At 47.5% G+C, this 24,666-nt stretch overlaps 1 protein-coding gene across 3 annotated transcripts; it reads left to right on the top strand.

Moving 5' to 3' along the window:
• The first annotated feature begins 761 nt into the window (after positions 1-761).
• Positions 762-19,567, top strand: Cndp2 (carnosine dipeptidase 2). 3 transcript variants are annotated; one of them, XM_027403721.2, is made up of 12 exons: positions 762-862; positions 4,394-4,473; positions 5,178-5,321; positions 8,756-8,918; positions 10,531-10,619; positions 12,902-13,102; positions 14,455-14,539; positions 15,471-15,631; positions 16,469-16,633; positions 17,393-17,534; positions 17,778-17,925; positions 18,997-19,567. In XM_027403721.2, exons 2-12 carry the CDS (start codon positions 4,414-4,416, stop codon positions 19,064-19,066), a joined length of 1,428 nt encoding a protein of 475 aa, XP_027259522.1. In that variant the 5' UTR covers positions 762-862; positions 4,394-4,413; the 3' UTR covers positions 19,067-19,567. The 3 variants fall into 3 exon arrangements, with proteins under 3 accessions (XP_027259522.1, XP_027259523.1, XP_027259521.1); XM_027403722.2 differs by lacking the exon at positions 762-862 and adding an exon at positions 3,009-3,160; XM_027403720.2 differs by lacking the exon at positions 762-862 and having other exon boundaries at positions 4,311-4,473.
• The last annotated feature ends 5,099 nt before the right edge of the window (positions 19,568-24,666 follow it).

The following is a 24,666-nucleotide window of genomic DNA, read 5'->3' on the forward strand; positions in this document are numbered from 1 at the left end:
AAAATCTTTAAAAACATGTAACTGTAGAAAAGTATGACAGAGTCATCAGTTAAAAGGCTATTAGCATTTGCAGGAATGTTGAAGAGAAATCTCATGCCAATTTTAAGGAGGAAAGGGTCATTTTATTTTAGAATATTTGCGGTGTGTGAGAATCTATTCCTTGCGACTCTGAATGTAGGAAGGTCTGGAGGGAAGACGGCTCAGAAGTTGAGAGCACTTGTTGCTTTTGCTGAAGACCGGGCTTGGATTTCCAGGACCCACATGGCAGCTCACAACAATCCCATAACTCCAATTCTAGGCAATCTGATTCCCTCTTTTGGTCTCCTCAGATATTAGGCACAGTAGGGTGCACATACGTACATTCAGGCAAAACGCTCACATATATACATATATGTATGGAACTTGGGGGGATGTCACAAACTGGTAATTCAGCACTTGTCTAGGCTTTGTAATCAAAGGGACGAAGTGGGGGACGTGCAGCCGGCAGAACGTCCATCCCCTGGCTTCCGCAGGAACAGGAGAGCAGTGGGAAACACAGGTCCCTCCGGAGAGCGACGCGGGATCCTCGGGAAACTGAGGGTGAGCTCCTCAATTTTGGGTTTCACTAGCACTGAAGGGGTCTCCTTCCAGAGAATGGACGCCGGCCAGTAACTCCAGCGGAGGAGGGGCGTGGCCACGGCCCGCAAGGCTGAGTCCGCGCTCCGCATTTGCTCCGAGGCAGGAGGGCGGGGCGTAGAGGGGCGGGGCTCCCCAGAGGAGACCGGGCATTGGCTGTTGGTAGAGGGGTGGAGTAGGGCCAGCCTCAGGCCTCCGGGCATTGGCTGGTGGGGCGGCCAGGGACACGTGGTGCGGAACCGGCGCGGTAAGCGGGCGCTGTGTGGGCCTTCCTTCCCGGGAGGGCGCCGCCGGCCCGGGACGGCTAGGCACAGGCCGGGCGGGGCGGGAGTCCCCGTGGTCTGCGAGAAAGTGTGGGGCCCGGGGCATCCAGGTGGGAGCGGCGGAGGCCGGGAGGTCCCGGACCCCTAATACGCTGTCAGCCCAGGCCTGAGTCACCCCAGGCCCCGCGCGGACCCACAGTTCCGGAGAGACTTAACCCGGGGCCCAGGCCTCCCCCGCCGTAAGAGCCGGTTCTGATCGGCCGATCCCCCCGCCCCCCATAAATGTCAGGTTCCCGGGACCACCTAGTTCGCCCGGCAGGGCCGATGGGCTGTGATGGGCTGTGAGCCCAGGCCAGCCTGCCTGGCGACGTGGGGCAGGGGGGTCGCAGGGAGCAAAGGCTGGACAGTCCTCTCGCCTGTACTTTGAGGACGCTGCCTGGCTACAGACGCTCCTTGGGTGCAAAGGCCCTGGTCAGGGTCCAGCTGGACCTTACCCTTAGGATGGATCCCCAGGAGGGAGGTCTCCCGGTGCCAGCTTGCTAGTGCGAGCAGGCCGCTCGTTCATTCCACCAGTTTCAGCTTACTCATTTGTAAAGTGGAGTAGATGCTTGATTCACTGTACTAACCCTGAGAACCTGGGGTCACCAGTATTCTCCAGAGAGTCTTGTCATCACCCTGTAATGAGGTGAAGACCCTGCCATGGGGACCCTGTTTGTACTGCTCCTGGAGAACTTAAGACTGACAGATAGTGAAGCTGTTGTCATTTTTGGCAGGAAGTTTGCTTCTGCTCAACCCAGCGAACCATTTACCAAATGGTTCACAATTGATGACCTTGATTTTGAGGGAGCTGAAGAGGGCAGGAGTCGTCAGAAACTAGTGGGAGGCAAAGTGGAGCCTGACTTCAGTTGCTGCTGCTCCGGGAGGGACAGTTTAAAGGCATCGTTTGCTTTCATGTGCCCTGGGAACTCTCAGTAGGGTAGTTGAAGCCTCACTGTCCTTGGTGAAAGGTATACCTACCTCAGGTCCTTACATCTTTGTGTTAACAACATTCGCAACAAAATTGTTAACTTAACTGTGAGACTGTGGTGCTGCACTGTGGTGTTTGGGATTATTGTAAGGAACAGGAGCCCCAGTGAAAAGTTTCCAGCGTAGCAGATGGTTCTGCAGGGTAGGGTTTCATCGGGCAAACAGGTACCTTACCTGTGCATAGTTCGTGACAGATGGGTAGAACTTAACCCTGATAAACACCTGGGCAATATCTGTGGAGTCACCCTTTTAGGTGAGCCTGTGTGAGGTAGTCATAGGTCTAAAATTATTTCTTCTACTGTGCTAGGTTTTAAGGAGGAGGAAAAGATTCTGAGGGCACTGAGGACTTAGCAGTTGGATGTCCTACCCTTGCAGCCATCGTATTTACTATTTGAAGTGCACATTGCTCACTGTGCTGCATAGCTGCCACTCTTTGTGTTACAGGAAACCAACTCTCTCCTCTGTTTAGACACTGCCCCAGGATCCTGTACCAACAAACAGTGCTCTTCATCATGCACTGTGTGTGGCCATTTCTGTGGCACCCCTTGAGACCATGCAACAGCAGCGATACCAGGTCACTTGGTGTCACTGCGAGATGAATTTTCTCAGTACAACCGAGCTCCATGTCACCTGTGCTTAATAAAGTCATAGTCTTGACACTTGAAGAGAGAAAACATCAATTGCAAATCTCAGTGCCTGAGTCATTTGTGTTTCACACTGAGTCCTATTTTAAAGCAGTTCCACAAAGCACGGTTTCCCTGTAGAGTGCACTGTAGAGTGCAGGAGTTCAGTGGTTTCGGGCATGAGAAGTAAATGTTGGAGCATGTGCTCAGAAGGCTAGAGTTGTAGCTCAGTTGGTAGAGTGTTTGTCAAGCATAGATGAATCTCTGGGTTCCATCCTCAGTACCACATAAACTGGGTGTGGTGGTGCACACCTGTTATTCTAGCATATGGAAGTGGAACAGGAGGATCAGAAGTTCAAGGACAACCTAGGCGACATGAGATCCTTTTTGTTTAACAATCCAGGGGGGGTGGTTCCCAGAAAGTGCAGACACTGAATGTATTTGTGGGAAACCTAAGATATATCCATACATGTATGCACCACATAGTGTACAAACTGGGACATACAGCTGCTCAGATGTTGGTCATTTCTTTGTGATGAAAACACCGAACATCCCTTCTAGCAAGCGCACAACTGCTCTATATGGCCACCCTCCCGTGAGGTGGGAGCTTTCTCATCTTTGGCCCTTAAGGAGGTTAGTACAGTCTGTGGTTATCACTTATTCTCAACTGAATTCATCTGCTCTTTGGATCCTAAGGCTGGGTGTAGGTTTGCAGTTGAAGAGGCAGAGTATATGTATGGGGTGGGAGGGTGTGTTATTTATTTGCTTGCTTGCTTTTGGAGACAGGTTGCACTATGTATCCCTGGCTGGCATGGAATTCACAATGTATACAACAGGCTGGCCTCATGCTCTCAGAGAGCCACCTACCTCTACCTCCCTTGTTCTGGGACTAAAGGCATCTGCCACCACGCTCAGCCTGTGACATTTTTACTGAGATCTTTGAAATGATTATTTCCTCTAGCAATAGAAGATTAATAGTTCACCTTGTGCTTTATTTAAGATAAGAGTATATAGTCGGGCGGTGGTGGCACACACCTTTGATCTCAGCACTCCGGAGGAAGAAGCAAGTGGATCTCTGTGAGTTGGAGACCAGCCTACCAGGGCTAGTTCCAGGACAGCCTCCAAAGCCACAGAGAAACCCTGTCTCGAAAAACAACAACAAAAAACAAAAACAAACAAACAAACAAACAAAAGAGTATAAAATTGGGACTATAACTGGTTTGGTGGAGTGCTCGCCTAGCTTGCAGGAAATCCTGGCTTTGATCTTAGCACTACATAAATCAGGGTTGGTGGTTTGGCCATGTAATTCCAACCTTCAGAAGGTAGAGGGAAGAGGATCAGATGTTTCAGGCTAGTTCAGGCCACAAGAGGTCCCGTCTCAAAAAAATTTTTTTAAGTATAATATTTTAAAAAGTTAAGTGCCGGCTAGGCATGGTGATACACACCTTTAATCCTGGCATTCAGAAAGCAGGTAAATTTCTGTGTGAACACTGCCTGGTCTACACAGAAATTTTCAGGACAGCTATTGTGTGACCTTGCCTCAAAAAAATAAAATGAACAATAAATCTGTATGATTGGAAGATACCCACTGATTGTTTCTTCAGATTGTGAGTCACCGGGGCTCTCCTCTTTGAACACAAAATTTTCTGGAGCTTTCCTTTTAGAGCAAGGAAGCAGAAAACCATTCTAAGCCCCTGGCTGGTTCCCAGTCACTTCCTGGAGAGTCCTGTGATAAGTGTTGCAACACAATGCTGACCGGAGGGTGGAGAAATGCTTTCAATCCTCACTTGGCTCCTCTGGCCACTGTCATTCAGTCCCAGCTACAAGCAGGTCTGACTCTTGCTCTCTCTGCTCATAATCTCCAAGGTCTGAAGTCTGCCTGAAAGATGTCATCCCTCAAAGCCATCTTCCAGTATATTGATGAAAACCAGGACCGCTATGTCAAGGTGAGGAGCTGTCTCTTCAATCTTGTCAAGTCAGAGAGATTTTTCAAGTATTAAAATTTTATGTTTCTTCATTGCATGATGGTAAAAAGGCAGGCTCTCGTCATCTGACAGTTAATTATCTGTCTCCACAAATAATGCTCATTTGTTATTTTTCTCTCATCTCATCTATAGTTTCTTGTGATAGTTACAGATTTAAAAAAAAAAAAAAAAAGACAGCTTGAATGCAGCCTGTTCTGAGTGATTCCATGATATTATATTTAAACTGTAGCTTGGTTTTTATCTGAAAGAATTAAGACTTCAGTTTACTTTTGGAAGAACCACTTTAGATGAAACATTTTGACTTTTCCCTCCAAAACTTACATCTTGGCTGCTGCCACGGAGACAAGTGAACTAACTTGGATCATGACATTGAAGTATGTTTTCTTTCTGTTGCAATGTTGTTGGCTATAGATATAAACTTACTTTTGGGATTGTATGGCTTATAATCATATGCTTGGTGGTTAAAAATGCACATTCTGGCATCTTTCCTTCCTGCTTAGTGTTGGGGGTAGGAACAGTACAGTTTTGTTGGTTTTTAATCTAACTGTAGAGCAGGCAAGCTAGGTCTGCTGTGCATGGAAAGTGGAGTAGCTGTAAGTAAAGGTCCATCCCCGCCCTCAAAGAGCAGCATTTCAAAGCCCTTTCCACTTACTCTCTACAAACAGAAACTTGCAGAATGGGTGGCCATCCAGAGTGTGTCTGCCTGGCCCGAGAAGAGAGGAGAGATCAGAAGGATGATGGAAGTAGCTGCTGCGGACATCCAGATGCTTGGGGGTTCCGTGGAGCTGGTGGATATTGGCAAGCAGAAGGTATGAGCACACGGAACCTTAAGCAGTCGGTTCTTCTGGGAGCTGGGAAGAAGCACCCAGGCCTTGGGTGACCTTTGGCTGCAGATGGTCAGCTGTAAGTCAAAGTGAGCTTGTGCTGGCTCTTGCACACATCCTAGTGATTGCCTCGCTGAGGGCGAGTTGGAAGTTTTATGATTAGTCAGCATGTTTTATTCCAGGAAGGAGAACTGTAGACCAATGTCTCACTAGTGAGTTAAAATGACTTTAGTCTTAAGAGCTGAAATTCCTTTCCCAGAAATCAAAGCTTTCACATTCAGAAGGTTACACATTATGAGTCACTTTATAAATACTGAAGCTTCCTGTACCGAGACCTCTGTGTATATATTACAGCTTTCAGTTTAGTGTTTTCATGAGACTCCTTCTCTTGGGCTCCTTTCCTTCACTTGGCTTGCCTTGTCCGACTTTGATGTAATGGGTTTTATTTTTATCTTATTATATTTTATTTTGTTGCATTTTGTTGATTTCTCTTAGAAGCCTAAGAAACAAAAAGGGGATAGATCCAGATGGCAGGGGCACAGGAAGGAGGAGAAAGGGAAAGGTAAAATCAGGATACATTGTATGAGAAGAGAAACCTATTTTCAATAAAAGGGAAAGATACACGAAAACAAAAACATAAAAATAAATAACAACCCCCGCCCCCTCCCCAGCCCTTATCAGAGATCTGTAGTAAGAACACCTTGTTTTCCTTCTAATTTTTGTTAGTGGTTTTGGTTTTGGTTTTGGTTTTGGTTTGAGACAGGATCTAACTCTGTAGCCCTGGCAGGCTGGAACCCACTGGGTAGACCACACAGGGCCTGGAACTCACAGAGATCCCACTGTCTCTTCCCCCAAGCACCATGCCAGCTTCTTTATCTGACTTTCTGATGTATTTTTCAGCTACTTTAGTTTCACATGGTTATTTAGGCTCATTTGGTTATGGGTTTGGTTTGATTTTAGACAGAGTTGTCCTCCTATGTAACCCAAGTTGGCCCAGCCCATGACACACACACTTCATGTCCTTGGTGTCCCTAGAGCTGAGATTTAAGTCATGAGCCACCACACCTGACTGCATTCTGTGTGTTTTCAAACCTTAGAAGTCTCTTATATTGCAAAATGTGACAAGACTTGATTTATCTTAGGTCTTTTGTTTGATGAATTAGGTGTGCAGTTGCAATGAAGAGTTCTGGAATTTTTGGTTAACCATTCAATTTACTGTGCATATTTTATCCGAGGGGGTGGTGTGGCCATTGGAAGCCAAGTGCCTTCATGGCAAAAACCAGAATTCAAATCCAGGCTTTCTGACTTTTGATCCAATACGTCTATTGAGGTTTTCTTCCTATGACAATTAATATACAAAATCAGCTTCCCAACAAATAACCCCCAACACACAGGAATAAACTAAGGTTCTTCATATTTTCTTTAACTTTTTTGTTTAGCCTTTCTAATTTTTTTTACTGACTTATTTCTTAGGGAAGGTTTTACTCTATTGTCTAGTCTAGCTTCCCAAAGGCCAGGGTTGCAAGTGTAACCTACCGTGCTGACTCCTTTCGCCTTGCCTGCTTGCTGCCACTCCCATTCTTCTCATAGCTAGGTGAGATAAATCAGTTTTAAGATTTAAGATTTAAGATTACAGGGTTTCTTTACAATAAACAAATCAGCTGGGGGTGGGGGGTGAGGGGGTGGGGGTGGGCAGGCACACCTTTAGGACAGCCAGGACTACACAGAAACCCTGTTTCAAAAAACAAACAAACAAAATTACAATAAATAAATCTATTCCATTACCACTGACATAGTAGTTCCTTTTAGAGGCTGTCCATAAAAGAATACAGTGGTGGTTACACTATTTCACATTAGGTAACACTTATTTTCATCAAGGAATTGAGAGATTTCCCTGCTCAGGCAGCTAAGAGCGAACTGATGGAAAAGGCCACGTGCCCTATGTGCCCAGAAGTTTAAGGCATGATTCTCTTCCCCTGGTGCCTACAAGCCAACCTCATGAGATCCTATGTCCATGCCCAGCCCTCGTGGAAGCTAGGAGCACCTGGGTGTGGTGATGCCTGCCTCTAATCCCAGAACTCAGGCAGGGAAGGAGGATCTTTTGAGTTCAGAAAGAATTGCAACCACCTGCTGAGTTCTCTCACATGCTTAGACGCTGAAAGGTGGGAGATGAGAATATTCTCCGCCCTCCCCAACACGATCCTTACCTTGTCATTTTAGTTGCTGCTCATTTTCTCTCTCAATCGTAAGTTGTTAGTCTAATTTCATTAGCAGACAGATAATCGTGTGCATTGGGCGATGGTGGCGTGCTATGGCTTCAGGGCAGTCTGATTCTAACTGCACCATTATGTTTTTAATGGGAGACATTTCCATAATAGTTCTGTGTAGTGATTTCTAGTGTATCAGCACATGTGCGTGGTGTGTGTGCGTGGTGTGTGTGTGTGTGTGTGTGTGTGTGTGTGTGTGTGTTGTCCTTCCCTTTCAACTACGTGTGTACTTTGTTGTGTACAAGGTTTTTCTGATAAAATGTAGGAGCTAGTAGAGGAGGCACATGGGCTTCAGGGCGTGAGTACATTCCTCGTAGGCCACAGAGTCAGTCACAAGTGGTAACCGATGACCCCATGTAAAGGAAGGAAAAGACTTAAGACTGATTGGTCTACAATTCTGCAATTAGCATCCTGGATAGCTGTCGAAGTCAGAGGGGGTGCCAACTACCACCATTTCATTTACCAGACATTATATAAATTCTTTCTTTCTGTTTTGCAGTTTTTTTTTAAGTGTGTGATGTGTATGTATGCGTATGTAGTGTGTATGTATGTGTATGCTGTGTGTGTGGCCTATGCTCACAAGTGTTTGTAAACAACATATCTTCCGGTGCCCAGAAAGGCTGGTAGATCATCAGATCCCCTGGTGTTGATGTTACAAGTGGCTGTGATTTCTGATGTGGACTCTGGGACCTGAACTCAGGTCCCCTGGAAGAGCAGAAAACATTCTTAACTGCTGAGCCATCACCCCAGCCCTGAATTCCCTTAATGTCCTGGTTGGTGGTCCATTCTGTTCATCTGTTGTCTACATATATGTAGCATTCAGTTGCAGGTTATAGTTGTTTTAGCCATTATTTCAGAAATGAGTTAACTTATATCCCAGACCCAGGCTACGTAATGTTTCATTGTGTATATTGATGACTTTTTTTTTAATGCAGCCTTTAGCGGTTTATCAAATAGTTGTGGGTGTGAGTCAGTTCATGCTCACTGGGTTTCTGGAAAGTGATTTGGGAAATCATTGGATGTCAGGAGAGTAAAGCCATTGTTAATTAAGAACTGTTAAGTGAGAAGGACCATCCCAGCTACATTTAATGACAGCTGCCGAACACTCCAGTTTATTAACCAGACTGTCTTCCCCTGCTCCCTCCCTGTCAGCTCCCAGATGGCTCAGAGATACCCCTTCCTCCCATCCTGTTGGGTAAGCTGGGCAGCGACCCCCAGAAGAAAACAGTGTGCATTTATGGGCACCTGGACGTGCAGCCTGCGGCTCTGGAGGATGGCTGGGACAGTGAGCCCTTCACCCTGGTGGAGCGGGATGGTAAGAGGGGAAAGTCTCTGCACTCCAATAAGCCTCTCTGCTGATGCAGCAATCCAAAGCAGAACAAGTCAAACCGAATTTTAGAAGTCCTCGTTTAATGGATACAAAGCTCCCACCCAGATGGCCTTCCAGCACACCCTCTCCCCTCCCCCCAGAGGAGACAGGAAAGAGAGACCAGAAAAACCACACATCTGTTTTCTAGGGGACAGTTTAAATACCCTGTAGGAGTGGTCTTGAGTGTCTCTGGGGGAGGGGTCATCATTTGGTGGGCTTCCTAAGGAAGATGCAGCAGGGTTGGGAGAGAGTTAATGGGGACTTGGGTGGAACTTCCACCAGAACATTCCAGACTCTTTGGGTATATGGATGCCAGGGGCTGGGGTGAAGCTTCCACCATAACAAAGGGCACCTGGTGCTTGCCCACTGAAGTACTCAAAATTAGAGGAATAGTTTTGGAGATGTTACATTTGGAGAATCACTATTATTCCCCTCGGGTTTTCTTTCTGGTACATTTTTAATGGAAGTTTCTCGTTTGTGCCTTGGTTACTGAGAGCTCAGAAAAGTTTTCCTTTTCTTATGACAAGTCCTTGGTGGGAGCCCACCAGGCCTCCCTTCAGCCCTAACAGGTTTCCAGATCATCCATTCCAAATTGAGGCTGCATAGTCCCCCGAAGGCCACAGCCTCTCCTTCTTACTTCCTCTTGTGAAATACACAGCTTCCATTCCCAGTTGTCACTGTTCAGGTCAGGAGAGCCTCTGAGATATAGCACCATCTGCCTTTGTGCCTTGTCCCTCAGGACTTGAATCCCAGGCCCCCTAACTGAGTGTGGAGTCTGCCGCTAGACATGTCCTGACTCCCTGTGGACTGTCACGTGCCTGTGAAATGGGAAAAGATATTTTTACCTAATACCATTGCTGTTGTAACTCCATGGGCACTTGGATTCCTCCTTAGTATCAGACCTACATGTCTGCGTGGTAGTTCATGGTCATGAACTAGCTGTTCATGGACTGTCTGGACTGGGCATCCTCATCTCTCTTCCTTGGGCCCTCTCTCACACACCCTTTGAATAATACCATCTTCCCGCCACCTATACCAGAAACAGGGCTGTCCTGTCCCTGCCTTGTGCCATCTCTAGTCCCTTCCCAGCCTCTGCCCCACACATGTTGAGGATTCCTCAGTGCTGATCCCAATGACAAGGCCACACTCCTTGTAGCCTAACACCTCCCAGCTGCTTCATTTTCATACTCATATTTATATTAGGCAACAAATTGGGATGTGAGTATAGTCTGTAGTGTTCTGTGATGATGTCCATGTGCTTCCGAAGCAACCAGGCTTCCACGTCTTAAATGTTTCCTGGAAACAGATGCTAAATCTCTGTGAATCCTGGTCCTAGCCATTGCTGTGCAAGGGAAAGGGATGCACCCATGTGACTGCCTCTTGGATTGCAAGAAATTCCCTGTGAATTTAGCATAGGGATGGCTGGAGACTCGGGCTCTTAAAGTGAAAATAGCCCTATTGCTCAGCACAGCTGTGTGAGTTTGTGCCTAGGTGTTCACTTGAGAAAAGGTCTTTTCAATTTGTTGTCTCTAACTGGATCTGCTGATTGCTGTTCCAGGCAAGTTGTATGGGAGAGGCTCAACGGATGATAAGGGGCCAGTGGCCGGATGGATGAATGCCTTGGAAGCCTATCAGAAGACTGGCCAGGTACACCCCCACATCAGATTCTGTCCACTCATCAGCTCGTGTGAGTAGAGGTCTAAAGGTCACTAGAGAGGAGAAAGCAAGGCTCCACCTTGGTCAGCAGAGGTGACTTAGATGGAAGATTACAGCTGTTTGCAGTTCTAGAAATCATTAAGCACTTCATTGTCTTACAGGTGCCCAAAGGTCAAGTTATCACCACTCAGCAACATTCTTGCCAACACTTAGAATGTGATCTTTGTTTCTCTCCTTTCTTTCTGTGCTGGAATCAAACCCAGGTCCTCATGCATGCTTGGAAATTCCATACCACTGAGCTGTATCGCCATCCCCAATATGAATTGAATTTTATTTTATTTTATTGTGAATGTTTTGAGGATTTTTTTTTTGTTGCTTATTTGTTTTCCTTATAATTTTGTTATTGTTGTTTTATATTTTAGGCGTTTTTTGTTTTGTTGTATATTTTTTGTTTTTCATGGCAGGGTTTCTCTGTGTAGCCTTGTGTACACTCTGTAGACCAGGCTGGCCTTGAACTCACAGAGATCTGCCTGCCTCTACCTCTTGAGTGCTGGGGCTAAAGGTGTGTGCCACCACCGCCTGGCTTGTTGGCATTTTTTTATTGTTGTTGTTGGTTGGTTGGTTTTGAGACAGGGTCTCACTATGTAGCCCTGGCTGACCTGTAACTCACAGAGCTTCATCTGCCTTTGCTTCCTCCCTAGTGCCAGGTTAGAGGTATGCACCACCACTCCAGCTCCCACTTGTGAGGTTTAGGTGGACTAGTTTGTTTGATACAGAGTCATGTTCCATAACTCAGGCTGGCCTTGAACTCATGACAACCCTCCTTCCTTAGCCTTCAAGTGCTGGGATTGCAGACTTGTGCCACAACCTTGACTAACACAAACTTTCAACCTCTGACTGTACCCATGAGTGTAGTTCCTTGCCAGAATGTAACAGACTTTGTGATATTGGGCAAATTCTTTTCTCTGTGTGCTTTATATTCTCATAAAAAATAAATATTAGATTAGTTTGAGTGTTTTTTTTTTTTCTTTTTCTCAAAGTTGCCAAAATATAGAAAATGGGGTGGGAGGGCATTTTTAGAAACTTAACTCTCTATAGCTTCTAGTATTGTTCCCTACCAGATTCTTTGATTATCATTAGCCTGATTGTGATCATGATGTCTGGATAGTTTTTGCTTATGGATTTTATTTCAGATCATGATGAAATAAGAATAAATACTTTTGTTAAGGTGGAAAATTATATCTGGAAACAGGCTCACATTCTTTATCTGGGATCACCTGCATGATTCCAGATACACACACACACACACACACACACACACACACACACACACACAGCCTGTCCAACAGCTGACCCTGAGAGCTGGGCACAGAAACCAGGAAGACTCAGCAACTGCAGGCCTTCACACAGTGTGGGAGGCCACAAAGGGGAGGGTGCACAGGACAGAGCCCTGAACACCTCTACTTAGAGCTGGTCAGTGTATTGAGGTTCTAAAGATTTCACCTGGGACAGAAGCAGAGGGCAGGAGGGAGCTGGGGCTTTTAGGCTGTGAACCCTGTGGTTCTGTCCTGTGTTACCTGCTCATTCGCAGCTCCTTTGCTCACTTGTGGACAAGCTACCTGCTTCATCCCATGGGGCTAGAAGAACTCCTGGAACATTATGCAGAGCACTTGACCCAGATTCCAGAGCTGTGTTGAGATTCTCACCCAGCACCTCAGGACCTCTTGGTTTCTTATGCAGAGGGATGCTGGCAATGTAGAAGGCCTCCCCAGTGTGGAAAAGGTCTCTCTTAACCATAGCAACAGTGAAGGCTCAGTAATTATTCAAAAAAAAAATTATCTCCTGATTCCTCTTATTTTCTTTATTTGTGTATGTGTAAGTATGAACACTACTGGCAAGTGTTATTGCATGTGGGTACATTTGTACCAGGGTATGCATACATGTGGGGGTCTGAAGTTGAGTTACAGAACATTGAGAGCAGCTATGTTTGTGCTGGGAGTGGAACCCTGGTCCTCTGGAAAAGCAATCAGTGGACCGATATGCGTTGCCCTTCTCTCTGTCTCATGGCTTTGCCTACACTCATTGGCTCACTCTGTGATTGAGGGGATCCCTGGGCAGGGCATACCTAAGCATGGTGTAAGGCTTTCCCTTCCGAACCTGGACTCCCACAGGCCAGTGAGAGAAGATCTCATATTTGAAGCTAAATTTCCAGTCTCTTGCCTGTTGCTTCTGCAAGTAAGGAAACTAACTGTTTTGCTATGTCCCTATCACAGGAGATTCCTGTCAACCTGAGATTCTGCCTGGAAGGCATGGAGGAGTCTGGCTCCGAAGGCCTGGATGAGTTAATTTTTGCCCAGAAAGACAAGTTCTTCAAAGATGTGGATTATGTCTGCATTTCAGACAACTACTGGCTGGGGAAGAATAAGCCATGCATCACGTACGGCCTCCGAGGCATTTGTTACTTCTTTATTGAGGTATGAGCTGAACCCCACAAACTTCGCCTTTTGTCTCGCTAACCCATGAGTCTCTTCGTTCTTTTGTACCTTGACACGGGCAAATACCAAGAAGTTAATCAGACATGAAGGAAGAGCTCAGAGCTTTCCAGGGCCCTTCTTGGATTCCATAATCCATCCTGATACCCCAGGCATGGACTTCTGAGGTCAGAAGTCCAATCTCATGGCAGTTTCAAATTAAGACTGTATTATCCGTGATATTGTATTAGATTAGATGAGATGACAGCAAATGCTAGTCCTTCTAAGACGGCTTGGTCAAGTGAACGCTTGAGAACCCTTCCTTTAAAAGTTACAGTGTTCACATTTTAGCAGGTAAGTGCTAATCCCATGTCTGAGTTTTCCTGAGAGAATGGAGACTCTCTACCAGATGAACAAGGAGTGTGGCAATCTCTGCCACAGGCTGATAGAGACCTTCTCCCACTGGGATGATGATGGTGGGTTTCCTAGTAAGAAAGAACCGATGGCTGTAGCTGTGCTGAGACTATGTGAATGTTACAATTGGTAACATTCTTTCTCTTTATAGATAGGAGTCTAAGCACATAGTGGTTACCTGGCTTGCCTGGTTACAAGACCAATCAGTACTAAAATGGGTCTGAACCAGATCCTGGGGTTTCATGTTGATGGGGTCATGCTTCAGGCTTGGTATTGTCCTCTGAGGAAACATGTGCAGGGTGTCTACAAAATGACAAGATTCTGCCCTTCCTTTTAAAGGGGTTACCAGTGTTAGAGAGGCTTCTCTGTACCATACTTCTATCTGCAGCCAGAATTCCCAGTGCACCTGCAGCCAGCATTCCCAGTGCACCTGCAGCCAGCATTCCCAGTGCACCTGCAGCCAGCATTCTCTATACACCTGCAGCCCAGCATTCCCTGTGCACCTGCAATCAGCATTCTCAGTGCACCTGCAGCCCAGCATTCCCAGTGCACCTGCAGCCAGCATTCTCTATACACCTGCAGCCCAGCATTCCCTGTACACCTGCAACCAGCATTCCCTGTGCACCTGCAATCAGCATTCCCAGTGCACCTGCAGCCAGCATTCCCTGTACACCTGCAGCCAGCATTCCCAGTGCACCTGCAGCCAGCATTCCCAGTGCACCTGCTGCCAGCATTCCCAGTATACATGTGGTCTGCACACCCAGGAGTCCATCTGGTGTCTGGAATTTCTAATTGGGAAATGCCTGCTTTGCTCCTTGGGGGAGCAGATTTGGACTAGAAAACTGTCAGTCTTATAACTGTTCTTTGTCAATGCAATGTCACATAATTAAAATAAGCTCCCACTAAGCCACCAAATAAAGTGACCTTTTGTTTCTGTCCAGGTGGAATGCAGTGACAAAGACCTCCATTCTGGAGTGTATGGTGGCTCAGTGCATGAAGCCATGACGGATCTCATTTCACTGATGGGTGAGCTTAGGGCTGGAGCTGCGTGGGCCAGCACTCTGTCACTTAGGGAAGTGGGCAGGGTACTTTCTATAAGCTATCTGTGTGCATGCCTGGCATGTTTCAGCATCTTTCATGAGCCTACTCAGTCATGTTTCTAATTACGTTTCCTTCCTCTGGGCATGACTTTACTTAAAGGACCCTGTGTTTCATCCCTGCCTCTGCCCCTTCCCGTCCTTGCATCTATCGCATACCTCGTCCTCCCTATCTGTAGAACTGTTCTCCCTCCCTTATCCAGTGGGATGGCCTTTAGTCCCTTAGAAACCCTGAATGCTATCGTTCATGTGAACATGGATTTTACATTTCTCAGGACATCTGCTTTGACCTGTTCCCACTGGCTGTAACTAGGTCCCCTTGTTTGGTCAGCTTCTGGAGAGCAGGAACGACAGCTTCCTTCCAGTATTGTACTAGTATAAAATGACTAAGTGAAGCCATTGTCTCTGTGTAGTTTTCTAACCTCCTTCTCTCATCCTGTGTCACAGGATCAAGGCTCCCGCAGGTGAAGTGACATTGCATCTATAGTAGAGACTGCTCTGTAACACTCAGAGGTCCCCTCACCAGCCTTAGAGGACCTTGTTTCTTGTGGAATGTGCATTGTCAAGAAATGGTGGCTAGTGTGGGTTTTTAGTTCGTGTCCTGGTGCACAACTGGGGGCTAACATATGCACTCTACCTGCTCCTCGGTCTCTCTCTAAAAAGCAGGGGTGAGGAGTGGCCCTGTTTCCTTGAGGCTACTTAACTGACTTACTGGCATAATGCACCCAGGTGCTTCTGCCCTCCTGCTGCTGCCATGTGGCCATTTGCCCTGGTACCTGAGTTCTTAGAGTCAGAACAACTCAGAACACTGGATATGCTCTGCCCCAGCTAAGCACCCCGCCCTCTGCTACTTCCCTCAGGCTGTCTGATAGACAAGAAGGGGAAAATCCTCATCCCTGGCATCAACGATGCCGTGGCTCCTGTGACAGAAGAGGAGTGCAAGCTCTATGACCACATTGACTTCAATATGGAAGAGTTCGCCAAGGATGTGGGGGCTGAGACCCTTCTGCACAGCTGCAAGGTGCTACTTGCCCTCCTGTGCCCCCGCCCCTGACAGACCACCAGGGCTCCATGACAGACATGTACACCACACCTCACAGACAGACATCCAGTGTCAGAGGTTCATCCTAGGAGGGAGGGGTGTGCTCAAGACTCATCAAAAGCAGGGTGTGATCAAGTTGAGAGCTGTTAGGGCTTTCAGATGCCAGGAGCAACCTTTGACCAAGTGGGGGAAGGGGGCCTCTGAGGGATCAGAGCCCTCTCTTGCCATGGGTGCTATATTTGCTCCATTTGAGTTTATGGGCCACATTGTTCCCAGAAGGCCCAGAGATTAAGCTGGAGACAGAAGCTATATGCCATTACTTAATAGGTAGGAGAAAAGTTCTATCTTAATTTATTTCTTGTCTTAGGAGTGTGGCTATCAGTTTGTCACCTCAGTGTAGCCAAGATTATCAGACATTAACAGATCCTGCCTCTTCTGGGTCCTAGGGACAGGACATGAGAGGAACAGGCCAGGCTGGACTTCTAAGTTTCGCCTGTCTCAGAGTCAAAGGAATAAATAACTATAAACGGTTGTGCTATCAGGCAGTCTGGGCACAAGGCTGAAGGGTCTGGCTAAGGGGAGATATCAAGCCTGACTAGAGTCTTATGGGAGTTGCTTCTCAGTCTGACAAGGTCTGAGAGACGAACCGAGACATCTTAGCCTATTGGAGGCTCACAGCACACAACACCAACACCATTCACCATCACTTCTTGAGGCCATTACTGCTGCACAACCCCCCTTTGGAGTAATGTGACATTAATTCCAGTACATTGCCATCTCCTCCATGAGCAGATCTGACCTCTTGTGCTTCTACAGAAAGACATCCTGATGCACAGATGGAGATATCCGTCCCTCTCCCTCCACGGAATAGAAGGGGCCTTCTCCGGTTCAGGGGCCAAGACTGTGATCCCCAGGAAAGTGGTTGGCAAGTTCTCCATCAGACTCGTGCCCAACATGACACCTGAAGTTGTTAGTGAGCAGGTATGTGGGGTCCAGGGCATGAGTGGGGACAGAAGTTGTGGGGTACACACTTGTAAGAACTTTCTCCTGGGTAGAAGAAGCCCCCACATCCTAACTCCTACCCCTCAACATTTGCTGTAATAAGCAGTGTAGAAGCTTGTCAAAGACAAAGGTCATGTGTGTGAGCATTTGTGAACTTCAGACTACTGATGCATGTGAAAATATGACCTCTGACCTCACCCCAAAGATGTAAAGCAAACACTCTTGCATGTGATCATCTGTTAGCTGAAAGTCGCGGAGAGCAGCCTGTCTCAGGGGTGAGAAGAAGGGTGGATCTGGGTGGCTGCAGGTAAGCGGGGCTCATGGAACACAAACCTTGTTGATGAGAGACGTTGTAAAGAGATGAGATGAGAGGCTTCTGGGAAGAGGACACTAGTCCTGTCTCCAGAGGAAAACAGGCAGCTCCCCTAGACCAGCCCCCCACCCCTTGGTTTTGTTTTGTTTTGTGTTTTGTTTACATTTATCATGTATATGAATGCTTTGCCTCTCAGCTCAAATAAATCCCTCGCTCAGGTCCTGTTTCTTGCTGCAGTGATTATACACATCGGTATCCAGCAGCAGAGAACAAAGCTACCCACAGGCCCTTTCTAGACTCCTAGATGCTATATAGACCCATTATGCCCAACTCGTTGTCATGACATCTAGACACCCTGCAGATTCTTCTCATTGAGTCAAATGCTGGATATGAAATACCTTGTGTCTCTTCTGCTTATGGTTTAGGTTTCAAGCTACTTGTCAAAAAAGTTTGCTGAACTGCACAGCCCCAACAAGTTCAAGGTGTACATGGGCCACGGTGGGAAGCCCTGGGTATCTGACTTCAACCATCCTCATTACCAGGCTGGGAGAAGAGCCCTGAAAACAGGTTGGCTGTCCTCTGAGGTAGATGCCAGGTCCCTGAGAGTGTCTGAGGACTCTGTTGTAGCGTGTTGTACACATGACGGTGGAGATGGCGTTGTGAGGGGTCTGAGATGTGAAGAGAGACCCGAGCCTCAGTCTATAGGAGTGGATTCCTGAGCCCAGGGTCTGGACTAAGCATTGCAAAGTGGTGGCTCTCTGGCATCCAGGGCCCAGAGTACATCATTTCTCTTTATTTTACTTTCCCCAGTGTTTGGTGTTGAACCTGACTTGACCAGGGAAGGTGGCAGTATTCCTGTGACCCTGACCTTTCAGGAGGCCACAGGCAAAAATGTCATGCTGTTACCAGTGGGGTCAGCAGATGACGGTGCCCACTCCCAGAATGAAAAGCTAAACAGGTGAGACTGGGCCCTGGGCCTGAGGTTGGGTTGCATCCTTCAGCAGGCAATAGGTCTGTGGTCCCTCCTCTGTTGTCCCATAGGGGTCTGTTAGTGAGAGCTGATGAGAGGCAGGCTTAAGGCCGTGGTAGCGGCAGACTGAAAACAGGATTCGTCCAGCATTCATTGCTCATCACACTCTTCATGTGGCACCCATAAAATACCACTTGTTTATGAAAAGTTACGCTATCATCACTAACCACTCAAGCCCCCTCTGACAGGCCTTCCTCCCACCCTCCTGCAGGTGAAGCAGGGAGGGGGGTACCAGGCAAGCAGACTGCAGGCGCTGTGGGAGGCTACAGCCCTTCATTCACTCCCAGGGTATGAGACAAAGTTCTAGACCAAGGCCAGGACTTGTAGTAGTTGTTTTTGTTTTGTTTTTGTCTCATTTGGGGGCCTGCCTTCCAGCTCCCAAATAATGAATTCCTGACCTTAGCTTGGCTTATCCCATCTACCTTTTGCCTCTGGGCTTTTACTTTTCTCTATTCTATACACTGTTTTTTTCTTCTTACTCCATAGCTGGCAGGGTAGCTAGCCCCCGGCATCCCCCTCTCTTCTCCTTTTCTCCCTCCTCCCTCTTCTCCTTTTTCTTTTTCTTTTCTTTCTCTCTGCCTGGCAGCCCCACCTATCCGCTCTCCTGCCTAGCTATTGGCCGTTCAGCTCTTTATTAGATCAATCAGGTGTTTTAGACAGGTAAATAACACAGCTTCACAGAGTTAAATAAATGCAGCATAAAAGAATGCAACACATCTTCGCACCATTAAACAAATATTCCATAGCTTAAAAGAATACCACACATCTTTAACTAGTATTCCACTAAGGACTGGTAACTGTAGTAAGGAATGGTGGGAGATGTCACATCAAACTTGTACTTAAAAATTGCCAGGCTGAATTCTACAGCCAAACCACACTTCCAGCTTGAGCCGGGGTGCTCCCAAGAGACAAAGCAGTAGGAAGACTCACTGCCCACCTGGATGCTGACTCCTCAATCAGCTGCTGATAGGTGGTGGTGGTTGTTGTTTTCTCTACTAGGCACAACTACATAGAAGGAACCAAGATGCTGGCAGCATACCTGTATGAGGTGTCTCAGCTGAAGAACTGAGAACTCTCGTATTCCATAGAGTGCTGTGCCTGCCCGGAAACAACCTACCCTCTGCCCTCTTCCTTCCAGCTTTCTTAGGGAAGTGGAAGTTTCTTTTCCCTATCTCCCTCAGGTCACAGGCAGACTTGCAAGAATGGAGACACTGTAGAGTCACTGTGTCAGACAGTTGAACATGCTCAGTCCTAAGGCTTACTAGAGACAGCTGACTGGCCCAGATGGGGAGGATGGAGTTCTCAGAGTGGGCAGTATGACTTCCCCCAGAGAAGGTAGCCAGAGGCCAAAAGCTCCAGTCTGGGAGAGGTACTGCCCATCCGCGAGCTTGTGCTGTGACAGCCCCATGGTGACCGCTCACTGTGCTCTGTATCTGTTCTTAAGACCCTTGCTGACCATCACTGGTGTCCCCTCCTGTTGCAGTCCCCTCAACCTGTCCACACAGCCCTAGTGGAAGCGTCAGTCCTGAGCTAGCTACCCTGCTAATAAAGGTGATGATGTGCCTCTGGAGGAATGGCTGGAGCCTCACTTTCTTGGGGAATACACATGCGGGCGTTCACCAGTGCATGGGGATACACATGCCAGTGTTCACTGGTGCATGGGAATACACATGCAGGTGTTCACTGGTGCATGGGGATACACATGCGGGCGTTCACCAGTGCATGGGGATACACATGCAGGTGTTCACTGGTGCATGGGGATACACATGCGGGCGTTCACCAGTGCATGGGGATACACATGCAGGTGTTCACTGGTGCATGGGGATACACATGCGGGCGTTCACCAGTGCATGGGGATACACATGCAGGTGTTCACTGGTGCATGGGGATACACATGCAGGTGCTCATGGTGCATGGGGATACACATGCAGGTGTTCATGGTGCATGGGGATACACATGCCGGTGTTCATGGTGCATGGGGATATACATGCCGGTGTTCATGGTGCATGGGAATACACATGCAGGTGTTCACTGGTGCATGGGGATACACATGCAGGTGTTCATGGTGCATGGGGATACACATGCAGGTGTTCATGGTGCATGGGAATACACATGCCGGTGTTCACTGGTGCATGGGGATACACATGCAGGTGTTCCCTGGTGCATGGGGATACACATGCAGGTGTTCACTGGTGCATGGGTATACACATGCAGGTGTTCACTGGTGCATGGGGATACACATGCAGGTGTTCACTGGTGCATGGGGATACACATGCAGGTGTTCATGGTGCATGGGAATACATGCAGGTGTTCACTGGTACATGGGAATATACATGCGGGCGTTCACCAGTGCATGGGGATACACATGCAGGTGTTCACTGGTGCATGGGGATACACATGCAGGTGTTCATGGTGCATGGGGATACACATGCAGGTGTTCATGGTGCATGGGGATACACATGCAGGTGTTCATGGTGCATGGGAATACTCATGTGGGTGTTGACCAGTGCATGGGAATACACATGTGGGTGTTCATGGTGCATGGGGATACACATGCAAGTGTTCATGGTGCATGGGAATACACATGCAGGTGTTCACCAGTGCATGGGGATACACATGCAGGTGTTCACTGGTGCGTGGGGATACATATGCCGGTGTTCATGGTGCATGGGAATACACATGCAGGTGTTCACTGGTGCATGGGAATACACATGCGGGTGTTCATGGTGCATGGGGATACACATGCAGGTGTTCATGGTGCATGGGGAATATACATGCAGGTGTTCATGGTGCATGGGGACACACATGCAGGTGTTCATGGTGCATGGGAATACACATGCAGGTGTTCATGGTGCATGGGAATACACATGCGGGTGTTCATGGTGCATGGGGATACACATGCGGGTGTTCATGGTGCATGGGGATACACATGCGGGTGTTCATGGTGCATGGGGATACACATGCGGGTGTTCATGGTGCATGGGGATACACATGCGGGTGTTCATGGTGCCTGGGAATACACATGCGGGTGTTCATGGTGCATGGGAATACACATGCGGGTGTTCATTGATGCATGGGGATACACATGCAGGTGTTCACTGGTGCATGGAGATACACATGCAGGTGTTCACTGGTGCATGGGGATATACATGCAGGTGTTCATGTTGCATGGGGAATGCAATGCATTCTCCTTACCCTCTTACCCTGGAATCACAGCCAGGATATCTTCAGGAGCCTGATGTCTGACCCCTGCTTAGCTCCTTCTTAACCACCGCCGTCCCAGTCCCCATCAGTGCTTTCAGAGATGCATGCCCCAAGGAAACAATCTGGTATCTTATCATTTCACATGCCTGTGTTACTCAAACTGTTGAACTGTCTCTTCGGGTCTGTGCAGTTGGATTCTTGTGTCTAGTGAAGAGATGTAAACTGTATTCAATGCTAGTGAAATGGTCCGCATTCACCAACAATGTTTCCTGAGGAAATTGTGCTGGGGTGGAGACAGTTCCTCCCTTGTGAGTATTTACAGCTCGTCTCCATTGTTTCCCCACAGCAACAAGCTGGCCCATGGGAAGTGCACAACTGCCTTGTCTGGTTTAAAAAGGAGAGAACTACACTTGATCTTAGCCAAAAGGCCTAGAAGTGATAGAGATGGATCAGTGGTTAAGAGCACTGGCTGCTCTTCCAGAGGTCCGAAATTCAATTCCCAGCAACCACATGGCCCTAAATTTGATTCCCAGCTCACAACCATCTATAATGAGATGTGGTGCCCTCTTCTGGACTGCAGGCATACATGCAGGCTTAACACTGTACATAATAAATAAATAAAAAAAAAAAAAAAAAAAAAAACTTTTTGTTATGCCCAGATCATGGAGTCCCCCAAAGACCACCAAGGAGTCCAAATCCATATACAAAGAGCCTTTATTCAAGCTCGAGCTTGGACCCTCCACGTGTCTGACAAAGCAGTAGGAGATCAGAGAGCCTTCAGCTCAGAGTTTTTAATCACAGCAGAGGTTGGGTTGAGGGGTTTCTAAGGCTCAGGACCCGTGATTGCCTGACATTTGTCTTGGGTTGTCTTAGTGAAAGGGAATGGGTATGTGCTGGGCTAAGGGACTTAGAGATCCTATCTACAACGGTTGGAACATTAGGTATTTCCTTTGGAATGTTAGGTATTTTCCCTTTGGATGCTGATTGGCCCATTCCCGGGGTGTGCCTGAGTGGTCTGAGTTCCTGGAGTGAGGTGTTGTCTTAGAGTAAACTGAAACTCAGGCCTACTTTCTGGCTGGTCCCTATTTAGCCTGTCATGGCAGCAATGTAGCCAAGCTGCCCTGGGCCCTACACTTTTGCCACCACATTGCTGACCTCGAAGAGAGAGACTGCTGTCCTGGAGAAATATGGAGGCTCTGCATGACCTAGAGAAAGTCTGGAGGACCAAAAATTAAAATTAATAAGAGTTTAAAAACTTGGGCCCTGAAAAGAGAACGTGTAATGACTGGGAATGTCATGGCTGGCACCTCAGCCCTGCTCTCAGAGAAGGGGAGGTAACCCTCCACCACTTGGGTCAAAGTTCCTGTCTTCGAATTGCTGATCTTAAGGTTGTAAAGATTCCCCAGTCCAGGAGGATAACTGACAGACCCTGTGACCCCGTAACCCTGTAACCCTGCAACCCTGCAACCCTGCAACCCTGCAACCCCGTGCCCTGTCTTATCTTACTCAAATGTATCTTGCTTTGAAAGACCCCAGGAGGCTCAGGTACCCAGGATTTCTGCCCAGGACTGCAACCACCCCAATCACCAGGCAGAGGCAAAAACTTGATGCAAACAGCAAGAGGTTTTATTGCAGTTGTTTAACGAGCTAACCCCATGTTAGCTTGGGCCTTTCATCCATCTACCATACCAGATGGCTGGGAAAGACGCCGAGAAGCCACAGGGTAGAGATCTTATAGGGCAGCGTAAGGGGAGTATCTAGGGGTACACACAGGCTCAGGATTGGTGTGCCTCCAGGCTTGGAGGACTTGCCCTGTGTTGATTGGTCAACTGGTTGTTATGGCCCATAGGCCCTCCCAGGGTGGTTGCTATGCTCTGCACATCATTGCTGTGCACTTTCCTTAAAGCACACCCAGAGCCATAAAGCATAGCACTACCAGCTAACTTCTGATTGGTTCCTTGCCTCGAGGCAGGCATCTGACCTCCTAGTGACCAAGATAAGGTCAGGCAAGCACGTGTTGGGCTGTTATGGCTGCCAAAATGGGGAGCTGGTCCCTTCAGCTTAAAATATATAGTTAGTGATTTACTCTGTACTTTGTATGACCTTAAGTAACCATGGAAACTCTGAAATTTGTGGCCTTCAACTTTATGGTCTGTACCTTTAAAAGCTCTTTTTGGTTGGTTGGCATCTCATTTCCCCACCATGGAGTGCGATCCAAGCTGGCCAGCTTGAACAATAAAAAGAAACCTTTTGTTTTAACATTGGAAGTGTCTGCTCCTTGGACTCCGGGAACCTGGCACAAGTCAAGTTGTTTCTGTCCTTATTTCTTTCTGGAATCTGGGTCAGAACTAGCGATGCAGGAAATGCTGGGAGTTCTGATGGCTGTGCGTTAATTAGTGAGGATACAAGATAGACTGTGGCAGCCTCAACCACCAAGGCTTTGAGTCTCAAGTAAAAGGTGGTGCATCAGGGCTGGCATGGTGGCTGCTCTGTCTTTGGAGCCCAGGATCCTTCTGCTCCTCTCTTCACTGTCAGTTTCACCTCATAGGCCTTGATCTAGCCACCACCTCCTGCTGGAGCAGCCTGTGGGACGGGGCAAAAGGGGAAGCAGGTAGTGCTTTCCTTGGGCACAAGCCAGGATTAGTTTGCATTTAGTTCTCCAGAGAGTAGTCTCGAGGCCACCATGACCTGAATGACAGGCAGGAAACAGGTCTGTGAGTATGGGACAGGAGAAATAGTTCAGCAGTTAAGATCACTTGCTGCTCATCCAGAGGACCAGTGTTCTGTTCCTAGGACCCCCATCAAGGAGATGAAAATTGCCTGTAACCCCAGCTCTAGGGCATCTGACGTCCTCTTCTTACTCTGCAGATACTCACACACAGATGTATACATGTGAGCACGTGCACACTTGCGCACACACACACACACACACACACACACACACACACACACACACCACACACATCACACACACAGACACACTAAAATAGCCAGGTATGGTGGCACATAACCTTTAACCTCAGCACTCAGGAAGCAGAGGAAGGTGGATTTGTGAGTTTGAAACCAGCCAGGGTAACATAGTGAGAGCCTGTCTAAATAAACAAATAATTGTCCTAGTTAGCTCTTTTATCAACGTGACACAAGCTAGAATCATATAGGAAAAAGAAGGAACCTCAATTGAGAAAATCCTCAATTGAGAAAATGCCCCTACCATATTATCATATGGGCAAGCTTATGGGGCATTTTCTGTTATTTATTTATTTATTTATTTATTTATTTATTTATTTATTTATTTTTGTTTTCTGGTTTGTTTGTTTGTTTTGTTTTGTTTTGTTTTGTTTCCGAGACAGGGTTTCTCTGTATTGTTTTGGAGCCTGTCCTGGAACTTGCTCAGTAGACCAGGCTGACTGCGAACTCACAGAGATTCACCTGCCTCTGCCTCTGCCTCCCGAGTGGCCCAGCTGT

The sequence above is a fragment of the Cricetulus griseus genome, chromosome 2 (genome assembly GCF_003668045.3).
Source record: "Cricetulus griseus strain 17A/GY chromosome 2, alternate assembly CriGri-PICRH-1.0, whole genome shotgun sequence".
NCBI classification, from domain to species: domain Eukaryota; kingdom Metazoa; phylum Chordata; class Mammalia; order Rodentia; family Cricetidae; genus Cricetulus; species Cricetulus griseus.